Genomic DNA, 12,780 nt, shown 5'->3' on the forward strand with positions numbered 1-12,780 from the left:
TTCCCTTGCTATTTGGATTCCTTTTATTCCTTTTTCTTGCCTGATTGCTCTGGCCAGGACCTCCAGTACTATGTTAAATAAGAGTGGTGATAGAGGACATCCTTGTCTTGTTCCTGTTTTCAGGGGGATGGCACTCAGTTTTTGCCCATTGAGTATGGTGTTGGCTGTGGGTTTGTCATATATGGCCTTTATTATGTTGATGAAGTTCCCTTCTATGCCCATTTTGTTCAGAGTTTTTATCATAAATGCCTATTGGGTCTTGTCAAATGCTTTCTTTGCATCTATTGAGATGATCATGTGGTTTTTATCCCTCAGTTTGTTGATGTGGTGTATCACATTGATTGATTTGCGGATGTTGAACCATCCCTGTGTCCCTGGTATGAATCCCACCTGATCATGATGTATGATCCTTTTGATGAATTGCTGAATTCTGGTTGCCAAAATTTTGTTGAGAATTTTTGCATCTATGTTCATCAGTGATATTGGCCTGTAGTTCTCTTTTTTCGTGGTGTCCTTGTCAGGCTTTGGTATCAGCGTGATGTTGGCCTCCTAGAATGTGTTAGGAAGTGTTCCATCCTCCCTAATTTTTTGGAATAGCTTGAAAAGGATAGGTATTAAATCCTCCTTGAAAGTTTGGTAGAATTCCGCAGGAAAGCCATCTGGTCCTGGGGTTTTATTCTTTGGGATGTTTTTGATTCCTGTTTCAATCTCTTTCCTTGTGATTCGTCTGTTCAAATTGTCTGCTTCTTCTTGAGTGAGCTTTGGGAGATTGTAGGAGTGCAAGAATTTATCCATTTCCTCTGGGTTATCCATTTTGTTGGCATATAGTTTTTCATATTATTCTCTTATAATCCGTTGTATTTCTGGAGAGTCTGTTGTTATTTCTCCTCTTTCATTTCTGATTTTGTTTATTTGAGCTTTCTCCGTTTTTTTCTTTGTATGTCTGGCTAGGGTTTTGTCAATTTTATTTATCTTCTCAAAGAACCAGCTCTTTGTTTCATTGATCCTTTCTACTGCCTTTTTTGTTTCAATAGCATTTATTTCTGCTCTGATTTTTATTATTTCTCTCCTTCTGCTGACTTTGGGCTTTATTTGTTCTTCTTTCTCTAGTTCAGTTAGATGTAGTTTAAGATTGCTTATTTGGGATTTTTCTTGTTTGTTAAGATGTGCCTGTATTGTGATGAATTTTCCTCTTAATACAGCTTTTGCTGTATCCCATATGAGTTGGTATGGCATGTTGTCATTTTCATTTGTTTCCAGGTATTTTTTGATTTCTTCTTTAATTTCTTCAATGATCCATTGCTGGTTCAGTAGTGTATTGTTTAGTCTCCACAACCTTGTGCCTTTCTCAGCTTTTTTCTTGTAATTAATTTCTAGCCCTATAGCATTATGATTGGAGAAGATGCTTGTTATTATTTCAATTTTTTTAAATTTGTAGAGGCTTGCCTTGTTTCCCAAAATATGGTCTATCCTTGAGAATGTTCCATGTGCACTTGAGAAGAATGTGTATTCAGCTGTTTTAGGATGAAGTGATCTATATATGTCTATTAAGTCCAATTGTTTTAGTTTTTCGTTTAGCTCCACTATTTCCTTGTTGATTTTCTGTCTGGATGATCTGTCCATTGATGTGAGTGGGGTGTTGAGGTCCCCTACTATTATTGTGTTGTTTCTAACATCTTCTTTTAGGTCTGTTAATAGTTGCTTTATGAACCTTGGTGCTCCTATGTTGGGTGCATAGATATTTGTAAGTGTTATTTCTTCTTGATGAAGTGTCCCTTTGATCATTATATATTGTCCCTCTGTGTCTCTCTTTACCTGCCTTATTTTGAAATCTGTTTTGTCTGATATAAGAATTGCAACACCTGCTTTCTTTTGCTTGCTATTAGCTTGAAGTATTGTCCTCCACCCCTTCACTCTGAGCCTGTGTTTGTCCTTGGGGCTGAGGTGTGTTTCCTGGAGGCAACAAATTGTTGGATATTGTTCTTTAATCCATTTTGCCACTCTGTGTCTTTTTATTGGAGAGTTCAGTCTGTTTACATTGAGGGTAATTATTGATGCATGTGGACTTAATACTGTCAGTCTGTCACTCATTATCTGGTTTTTCTGCATTGCCTTTGTTTCTCATCTTGTGTGCTTTAGCCTATCCGTTGACTTCTGCAATTTCTTATGCTGGGTTTCTTAGATTTTTCCTTATTTATGTTTTGTGGCTCTGTTCTGTTTTTTAGTTTAGTGGCTACCCTGAAGTATGTGTTTAGAATCTCGTGTATAATATAGTCTGTTCTCTGGTGGTCTCTTACTTGCTTGGCCTAGACTGATTTAGACCCTTTGCTCTTCCCCTCCTAAATTATTATTTTCATTTCTTGTTCCAACTTGTGTTATGAGTTTGTAGTTAGAGTGATAAGATTGTCCTTGCTTTGGTAGTTTCCTTACCTTTATCCTAATGCTATAGTTGAATATTTGCTATCCTATTCTGGTTCTATCTGTCTCCCTACTCTGTGGTTTGTGACCCCTTTCTCCCTTTTTTCTTTTTTCAGGTATGAGAGCCTTCTTAAGGATTTCTTGTAATGGAGGGCTTTTAGTTACAAATTCCCTTAACTTTTGTTTGTCTGGAAAAGATTTAATTTCTCCCTCATATCTGAAGGATATTTTTGCTGGATAGAGTATTCTTGGCTGAAGATTTTTATCTTTTTTTTTTTTTAATTTTATTTTTCCTTTTTCTCCCCAAAGCCCCCCGGTACACAGTTGTGTATTTTCTTAGTTGTGGGTCCTTCCAGTTGTGGCATGTGGGATACCGCCTCAGCATGGCTTGATGAGTGGTGCCATGTCCACACCCAGGATTTAAACCAGTGAAATCCTGGGCCACTGAAGCAGAGTGCATGAACTTAACCACTCAGTCATGGGGCTGGCCCTGATTTTTATCTTTTAAAGTTTTGAATATGTCACTCCATTCTCTCCTAGCTTGTAAGGTTTCTGTAGAGAAATCCGCTGAAAGTCTGATGAGTTCCTTTGTAGGTTATTTTTTTCTGTCTTGCTGCCCTGAGTATTCTTTCTTTGTCTTTCATTTTTGCCATTTTTACTACTATATGCTTCGCAGTAGGTCTTTTTACATTGACAAATCTAGGAGATCTGAAAGCTTCCTCTACACACGTTTCTCCCTCAATCCCTAGATTTGGGAAGTTCTCTTCTATAATTTTATTAAGCACACTTTCTGCTCCATTTTCCTTTTCCACGTTCTTGGGAATTTCTATGATCCTTGAATTCTTTCTCCTCATTGAATTTGCTATCTCTCGGAGATTTTCCTCATTCTTTTTAATTCTTAGTTCTCTTTCTTCCTCTGTCTGGAGCCATTCAGCCTGTCTATCTTTGATTATGCTAATTTGCTCCTCTATGATGTCGACACGGGCATTCAGGGAATCCGTATTCTGTTTTATCTGGTCCATTGTGTTTTTCATCTCTAGTAATTCCGTTTGATTCTTCTTTATAATTTCAATCTCTTTTGTGAAGTAACTCCAGAACTCATTGGCTTGTTTCTCTATCTTTCTCTCTACCTCATTGAGTTTTTTGATGATAGCTACTCTGAACTCATTTTCACTTAGTTTACCTATTTCCAAGTCCTCAGGACTTAATTCTGTGTTTTTATTGTTTTCCTTCTGGTTGGAGCTTTTATAAATTGCTGAATGGTAGAGGAGCAGTTTTTGTGCATGATGGTAGAATTCGGTTGCAGTTACAGCCTGTTGCCACTAGATGGGGGTCGAGAGCTGCGCGTTCTGAGCTCTCCGCCTTCAAGCAAGATGGCGGCACCCAGCGCGGTTTGCTGGGCGAGGGGGGTTTTCTCTCACGCACCGATCTGGATTCAGATCAGCTCTGTTCTCTGGTCTCCCAGGGCCCTGGCCTGATGGGGTCCCCGTGCACGGAAGCTTTCCCCCATCAGTGGGTTTCCACTGTATCGGCGGCGGGAGTCCTGGATGATCCCTCGGTCGCGTGGCCCCTCTCCCGCTCCTTCCCGGACCGCGCAGCAGTGATCCCAGTCTCTAGGGGTGGGAGCGACGTTCTCTCCTACCCCGTTCTAGCTCCTCCAAGGGCGGCTTCTCTGTCTTCTTACTCTGTAGGTCTCTGATGGTCTCAGCATTAGGGATCATTGGTTGAAATTCAGTTTTTCCATTTTTTTGGTTTTATTTTGGAGGGGAGAGAGTCCCGAGTCAGCTCACCCTGCCATTTTGCTCCTCTTATTGGTTTTTTTTGAGGCAGCAGAGCAGTGAACAGACTGCCCATCTATGGTCGGGGTGGATTTGGAGATGTGCACGAGGTCAGGCGGCTAGTATGAGATTTCCTGAGCTCAGGATGCTGTTTATTACAGCAAACTGTCCAAGACAGAGGAAAGCAGTAAGAGGAACACGGAGCCAAACTGGATTGAAGGAGAGACGAGCCAGGGCAGGACAGGCTGTGCATACTCCTGATCACGACAATCCTGATGGTCCCACCTGTTTTATTTCTGCAGTTTTTAGTAGGTCACAGTGTATGAGAGGGCTAGACGTCTCCATCTGTGCTCTTCTTTCTCACTCGGAATATTGTTTTAAATATTCAAAATATTTAATTAGTCCTGTGACCTGTTTAGGCTGTTCGGAGACTGGCACAGAACACCCGGGAGGGCCGTGTTGTCTAACTGGGTCCTTCTGGTACTCCTTATACTATGATTCATGAGAAATGTTTGGATGACCATGCTGCAGTGTGCTGGTCATGTGACTCCGTGTGTGGTGGGCTGGCGTCCCTGGGAAGCTCATGTCGTTTCAGTGTGCGTCTCCCCAGCATGCGGGTGAGCGCCTGCGCCCCGTGCGTGGTCGTCTTTGAGGAGGGCACAGCGGTGCTGTAGTGGTAGCTGTTCCAGGCGTGGTTGTGAGTTGTTGCAGGAAGGTCTTTTTTGTGGTTCCCATCCTCCAGCTGCAACACCCAGGATTCAGTCTGGGTTGAAGCACTGAGGGTGGTTGTGTACGTCTTGATAAATTTTACTTTAGAACAGATCCCTCTCCTTGCTTCTCCCCCAACGTTGACCGTTTTGGAATCCGAGAAAGTTGTCTCGTCAGAGCCCCACGCTCCTTGTCTGACTGTCTCCTCTTGTCATTCTTTAACTTCTTTCATACATCTTTCCTGTGAATAGCAGTTAGTTCTAGAGGCTTGAATATATTCAAGCTAAACATATTTGCAAGATTATTAATGCATTCTGTGTACTTCATGTCACATCACCTTAGGGGCCCATGTTGTCATGTTATTTCATTGTTAGTATATCTGTGTTTTTTTAGATTATATATAGGAATGATTATATTTAAATATAAGCTACCAGTAGCTGAATCTTTTGAATATTCTCTTTTTGTCTTTTGGATAGTTGACTAAGATAACACGTACTGGTCCTTCTGCTTGGGAAACCAAGAAGATTCTGGCTGTTTCTTTTGCTCCTCTGATTCAGCCCTGCCACTCAGAGTCAGGAAAATCAAGATTTGTCCAGTTACGTGAGTACAAAGATCCTTACTTATCTTTTAGATCTTTTTAGTCTCATTAGAATGTGAAGGAAAACTAAATCTATAAGGAAAAATTTAATACTAAAGAGCATTTTCCCCTCCACTGAAACTTTAAAATCCTACAAGTGATTTTTAGGTATTTACAATATTGTAATCTATTTTTAGCCTATTTTAGGTTATTTTAGCCTTCTTTTAAATCTACAGACAGCTGTTGCTGGTTATACCACTGAAAACAGAGGTCCACATAAAAGGGGGTTAATTCTCTTGTGTGGAGAGATCTTAACGGAGAGAGCTAGCTCAGGGCTAACCCTCTGCTCCCTGTGGCTGCCTTGTGGGTGCACATTCCAGCCAGTCTGCTGGTGTGTGGGCGGGAGGCTTACTGTGGACCTTGTTCTGCTCAGCCTGTGTCTTTCACTCCTTCAGGATGTAGATCGAGCAAACAGCTAACATCAGGCCAGTCTTCATGTAGATGTTGTTTTATAATTTAAACAAAAATTCAGCAGTGAGAACTGCAAATAATTTTATTTAAAATAAACTCTACTCTATTATTGAAGAAGTAAATTATTTAGAAAATTTGGCAAATGTAAAAAAAAAAAAAAAAATAGGAAGGAAAAAAACTAACCGTAATCCCACCACCCAAAGATAATACATGTTGATGAATTCCTTCCAGAATTGTTTCTTAGTTTGTGAGGAATCGTTACTTGAACAGTGTTGGTCTGCCTTGTTCTCTCCGAAGCGCAAGTTATGTGAAATACACGTGGTCCTTGAAAGGTGATCACGGAGGGGCTGAGAGGGGTCAGGGAGGGTCTGACAGAGGACGTGACGCCTGTGCTTGGTCTTCAAGGGTGAGAGGGACTTCCCCCAGGAGAGAGGACAGGGAGGAAAACTATCAGCAGAGGCAGGGAGTTTCCACATGCATGTTCCCGGTGTGTTCCGAGTTGGGGTACGGCAGAGACTAGGGTGCGTAGGGGAGACTTGAGTTTCTCACGTGGGCTGTGGGGGCCGTCACATGCTTTGCATCACGGACGCGGTGCCTCCGTGTCCTGGACCACCTGGTGGTGGAGGTGAGTTTATCAAATGCGCGCTCTCTTACAGTCCCGCCAGAATAGGAAAGAGGTGCTGCCCGCGTTGGTCGGGCACCGCCTTCTAGGGACGGAGCAGAGTATTGGCAGGTGAGGATGCAGCCAGGGCCTCTGTGGGGCTGTCCAGTGGTCTAGGGGAAGACAAGACTCTTGGTGTGGAGGCTTGATGAGGCCTGAATGAGAATCGTGACAGCACGGAGCCCCCTTAGAGGCGGGTGTTGGATGACAAACAATCATGTGATGCTGTTTAGGGCTCCTGAAGTGAACAGGTCAGTTATTTGTAACTTTATCCTTCTGAGCCAGAGATTATGTGGGTGCAGACATGTGCTGTGTGGGGTGGATAGGGTGAGCCTCAGGGTGGAAGGACAGGAGACAGGCTGCAGGCAGAAGCCAGTGAGGAGGCTGTTGGGATTTTCCAGGCGAGAGATAAAGACTGACATTGATACACTGGCCTCTACAGTGGACAGGATTCGGGGCAGGCACACAGGGCCTTTCTGAGGAAGGAAGTGGAACCTGAGGCGTCCGTCATCGGTTGTAGCTGTGGGTATGTGGACGGCTCAGGGCCTGGGACAGGCCTGGGTTATGTTGCTGGGAGCCGTTGGTGGCTCTCTGTTATTTGAAGCCATGGAGTGGATGTCAGACCAAGGATGAATAGGCAGATGGAGAGGGGGAAATGGTAGAAATCAGAACCTTGGGGAGCACCACTAGGCTGGGTGGAAGTGGAGGAGCCAGCAAGAGAGACTCAGGCTGGGGGGCAGTAAGCCGAGTTAGTTCCCCCAAGTAGCACCTCGGGGAGAGCCGGAGAGGCCAGAGCTGGCAGTGGGGACGCCTGATTACCTGTGACAGAGTCGTCTCAGCAGTCTTAGGGGCGACAGCCAGTGGGGTGGTGAGGGAAGGAAAGATGGCAACAGAAAGCCATGACTGTGGTGTTCCGTAGCAGGGTAGGTGCTGGAGCCATCCTGGAGGAGGGGAGGGTTGGCGCTGAGAGAGCGGAGGAGGTGCTGAGGGTCTGGGGCACCGGCGCTTTCCAGTGCTGTGGTGGACTGTGGATGTGGCTGAGATTCTGTGCAGGCCTCTGGTTTGTGTGATGAATGTCGCAGCCAGCTTGAGAGCCCTCCCTATAGTGTGGTGGGTTATTTTTTGAAGTTAGGTAGTGGAGGGAAAAAAGTGATGCTGATTGTCAGTTTAATGTTTTAAACACACAACCCCACTTCCTTTCCCTTTGAGAAAAGCCTTTATGCTGCCATGTGTGTGTTATTTGCATTAAATTGAGCTTTAATTTAATTGCCAGATTTTATTTTTCCTTGGTAGTTTTTGGAGTTTTCTTCTTAAAAATGTTTTTGATTTACTTTTCTCTGCATTAATATAAAAAAGGAACAGATAATTTGTAAAGTACTATGAAAATATTAAAATGGATAAAAGAATGCTGGAGCCATATATTCACCGTATTACTACTGAATGAGATAGAATACATGGACGGATACAGTAAGTGGAGTCATGGAACTGGCTGTCAAAGAAGCAAAAACAGTAACCCACGTTTTTATTCTGCCACTGGTTGATGAGCCAAGCAACATTGCTTCCATTCCTTATCTGAGTTAAGGATTAGTGTGTTATCTTTTGAAAAGTAGTATATGAATGCAAATTAGAGCACTGATTGACATTTGCAAAGAGACTACTCTCATATTCTTGTAATATATTTGTAAATATGCCAGTGAATGAAAATGTTAGGATGTTAGGATTTAGCTGTCTGGGCTTTGTGTGGTCGTCACGGACAAGTTTGACGTCTTGTCATTTGCACCACAGCGCCACTGGCCGTTCGCAGCCTCCAGGACCTGGCTCGCATCGCCATCCGGGGCACCATTAAGAAGATCATTCATCAGGAAACAGTGAACAAAAGCGGAAATGGACTAAAGAACACTCCCAGGTTTAAACGGAGGAGAGTTCGCCGTCGTCGGATGGAAACGATTGTCTTTTTGGACAAAGAGGTCTTTGCCAGTCGGATTTCCAACCCCTCCGATGACAACAGCTTTGAAGACTTGGAAGAGGAACGGCGGGAAGAAGAGGAGAAAGCCCCGCCTGAAACGAAGCCAGACCCCCCAGTGAACTTCCTGCGTGAGAAGGTCTTGAGCCTCCCTCTGCCAGATCCCCTGAAATACTACCTACTTTATTACAGAGAAAAATAAGTCTGTGGAACAGGGACAGGCGGCAGAGCTGACTGCCGAGCCCGATGCGATGCACCCGTCTGCCTCTGGGGTCACCTGGAGCAGACGCGATGGGCTCTGCTCTCTGCGTTTCTTTTTCTAGTTTGTTCTTGATCATCCACTAAAATTCCATTCAACGGTATGATTTCCTTCAACATAATCTGACGAACGTGAAGTGCATGGGAGAAGCTTTCTCAGAGGGAGACTGTCCTCGAGGAGTGGCTTCAGCTCTGGGGAAGCACCGAGGGCTGTGGGCGGGGACTGCTGATCACCACTTCCCGCAGGTGCAATCTGCATTAAAGTGAGTGCCGGAGTTGAAATAATCTGTGCTGTTGCTTCTACAGTGTGAAACAGCACAAGTTTGTAAGTGTCTGAAACCTTTTCTGAGTGTGACACACTTACATCCAAGTTTGAATTTTACCATATCAACCTCTTAATTACTGGCACTGAGTTTTACTAAACCGCTTAGTTTTCTAGGAGGAGGAGAACATTATTGAAAAGCCCTCTCTTAAGTAAATTAATTAACTCTTATGTGAGTTGTCAATTATAATTTAAAAAAAGAAAACTTTTGATGAGGGGAGAGGAATAAAAGTAAGATGTCTTTATGGAATTTCCAAAGAATTCCAAGAAATCTTTTCTTGACACCTTTTGTCAACCTTTAAAAGAACCAATCAATGTCAAGTAATCCCTTAAAGAAATCCTGAAGAATGAAACGGGCTTTGTGTAAGTGAAGATGCTGCGTGACTTCTGCCGCAGCGGTGGGGGTGCTTGTTGGCCCAGCGTGCGCTGCATAGTGGGCGTCTAAGGTGTTGGCGTGCCTGGTGCTCAGAGCAGGTGGAAAGTGTCAAGACCTGACGTAGATTGGGACTGTGTTGTGCACAGCTTGTGCTTTGTTTACTTCAGTTGGCTATTTTCCCGTAATCACATTAGAGTACTGATTCACAGATTTTATCTTTTATAATTCTGGAAAAAAAGATTTGTTAGTTTTGTAATTTTCTTAACAAATATATGTATTTTAGTAGCTTCATTGCATTAAAACAGTGTAACTCACAGGAACCTGTGATCTTCGCCAGGCCTGGTGTGTTGAGCTTTCTGTCCTCATCTAGTTACGAGTCTAGACGAAAAGGCAATCCTGGCAGTCAGATGGCAGAATGTTTTGAAGTTACATTTCTTATTCCAAAACGTTGTTTCTTTAAACTTTTTTTCTTACCCAAAGAAAAGAACAGTATAAAATGTAAACAGTAAACCCAAACTCAGAGTGCTGGTGTAGATTAAGCCTCCAGGCTTTATGTTTAGCCTCTTGGGAGTTGCTGGGTTCTTTGTCCTGTGGTTTCACCAGCTTAACTGAGTTCCTATTTTTTTGCTTTTCTGCTTTTTTTAGTAATGAATCATTTTCATCACGGATACTGTGTGCTTGCATAGCTGGGAGCATTTATATTCCCCTAGGTTTTTGAATTTAAGATATTGTAAAGAAAGGTACTTCATAGTTGTGTTTACCTGCCTTTTAACTCCAAGTTAAGCATCATTCTTTCAGAGAGAAATGCATGATTTATGTTTACTTGCTAACATTTCATAGTTTGCAGATCCTTGTTGACCTTATTCTCATTGATATGTAGAGACCTGTGCAATACATGGACATTTTTGGACATAATATTAAATAAATGATATCTGTGAAATCTGTTACATTAGGTGGCTTGACCAAATTTTTTTCCCTATAATTCTATATGGATTTCACATTTTTTAAAACCACATTTGCCTTTATGCTACATTGTAAAAACTCTTTACAATGCATAGGACATGTTGTTCCCTATGTATGTTAAACATTTCCTAACATTTTATATTTACCTGTTGTCAGTTTGTGATTTTTAAACCAGAATCTGCTTATATATATATATATAGATAATATATGTGAAATAGTGTGGTGTTTATTAAAACTAAAGGAGAATTGTAAATGAGTTTTGCTGTGCTTAAGCACCTTACCCCGGAGTTCGGTATGGTACACTGCTGTCTGTTTTCACAGATGAGTTACGTATAGTCTGTGTTGTCTGCACGCTCTCTATGGTGAACCACCTTCGAGACAGCTGTTGACTCACGTGTGGAGTAGTCTGTATTTTTATATGTGACTTTTGTCTTGAAAGTAGTAAAGCCATAGACATGTGCAAAACAAATATCAAATTTATGAATGTTAAGTATGTAATGTAAAAATCAACTATGTATGTAAAAATAGTTTTGCCCATCTGGAACTTTTAGGGGATTAATGCAAGAAATTTGAAACAAAGATTTTAATGAGCTGATGTACATGGATAAATATAAAATTTATCAATAAAGGTAGTTAAGACACTTTAGCTTTCTTGGCATTGCTTCTGTTTCCTGTGTGGGATTGAAATTCTTAACTACCTGTCTTCATGAAAACCTTTAAAAATAAACTTTTCTTCTTTTTTTTTAGAATCACGTTTTTTCTCTGTTTGTATTATTGCTTGTTTCTGTACCATCCTTGCACAGTTATGGAAGGCACTTGAATTTAGAATAGCCAAATAGAAGAGTGGCTTCCTTTGACTACGTGAGAATAGGTGTCTGAAGTGTGTCTGTGGTTACATTTTGGCACAATTTTCCCGTAATTTGAAATGTTAAATAAAAGGTAACTGGGTTATGGTAACGTGTGTTATGGGGCAGTGAGGGTGAGAGTTTAGGTTTAGGGTTTGGAGTCGCGGTTAGGGTCAGGAGCCATGGCCAGGGTTTAAGATTGAGGTTTAGGGTCAGGGTCAGACTCAGGGGTCAAGGTCAGAGGGAAAGGCCCAGGAGTCAGGGACAGAATCAGGGTTTAGGTTCAGGGTCAGGGTTAGGGTTGGGTTAGGGTTAGGGTTAGGGTTAGGGGTTAGGGTTAAGGGTTAGGGTTAGGGGTTAGGGTTTAGGGTTAGGGTTAGGGTTAGGGTTAGGGCTTCTCGCCTCCTCACATGGAGGGATGGGCTGGGGTCTCTCTTATCAGGGGATCGATCCCATTCTGGAGCACCCCACCCTCACGACCTAATCACTCCAAAGGCTCCGCCTTCTAACCCCGTTCCGTTGGGCGTTAGGATTCCCACATGTGGATTTCGGGGAACAAACATTCAGATCACAGCGCTGATATACGGGAAACCCACTGACTTTGGTATGTTGACCTGCTTTGCTTGTTGTAATCTCTGTATTTTCCGATCGAGGCACAGGAGTGGTGGGCTCCATTTCATTTGGAATTTCAAATTCCCACACTGAATAATCCTAAAACTGGATGACAGTCACCGGACCTGCTCCTGGGGACGAACTGGCGCCCTGCGCCGCGCCCCGGCGCACAGCAGGGGGCGCCGGACCCGCCCGCCGGACCCGCAGGAGCGCATGCGCCTCCCGTGCCGGCCGCGCGTCCTGCGGAGAGCGCATGCGCGTCCCGTCCCGGATCTGGCCGCACGGGCACGCGGGGAGCGCCTGCGTGTCCCGTTCCGGGGAGGACGCGCCGGGCCCAGGGATGCGTCCCGCCGCTTCGGGACGCGAGGCGGCGAGGACTGAGCGAGGACTGAGCGAGGACTGAGCGAGGACCCGGCCCCCGCGGCGGCCCTGCGTGCGCGCGGGAGCTCTGCTGCGGCTTCCTGCGAGACGCTTGTGTCCGGTGGCGAGCACAGAACCCTGGTTTCTGGACTTTCTCACGCGGGTTTTCTTGGCTTTCTCATGCGGTACGACCGCAGGACGCGTTTGACAAAAGCACCCCTGCACTAAGGCTTTGCACGATGTGGGACTTCTTCCAGATGCGGGTTGTGTCTGGGGAGAAGTCCCCGCAGAGAGACAAGAGAAACCCTGAGACCGTCTCGGGCTGCAGGTGCACCTGGGACGGGCCAGTTCCACCGGCCACCAGGGCCAGCCGCCCCTGCGTTCTTGCTCTCATGAGGCTTGTGCTGGTCCTTTTGTGTTACAGTGGTAACACAGTCGAAAAAATACGACACATTGAAAACTAGGTGT

At 43.9% G+C, this 12,780-nt stretch overlaps 1 protein-coding gene across 3 annotated transcripts in view; it reads left to right on the top strand.

Moving 5' to 3' along the window:
• Window positions 1-11,247, top strand: part of PCMTD2 (protein-L-isoaspartate (D-aspartate) O-methyltransferase domain containing 2) — a 31,677-nt gene extending 20,430 nt beyond the window's left edge. For all 3 annotated transcript variants that reach the window (XM_046678977.1, XM_046678979.1, XM_046678978.1), the window contains exons 5-6: window positions 5,381-5,504; window positions 8,399-11,247. In XM_046678977.1, coding sequence (XP_046534933.1) covers window positions 5,381-5,504; window positions 8,399-8,778 — 504 coding nt within the window. In that variant the 3' untranslated portion in view covers window positions 8,779-11,247. The remainder of the gene's footprint in view (window positions 1-5,380; window positions 5,505-8,398) is intronic.
• The last annotated feature ends 1,533 nt before the right edge of the window (window positions 11,248-12,780 follow it).

The sequence above is a fragment of the Equus quagga genome, chromosome 12 (genome assembly GCF_021613505.1).
Source record: "Equus quagga isolate Etosha38 chromosome 12, UCLA_HA_Equagga_1.0, whole genome shotgun sequence".
NCBI classification, from domain to species: domain Eukaryota; kingdom Metazoa; phylum Chordata; class Mammalia; order Perissodactyla; family Equidae; genus Equus; species Equus quagga.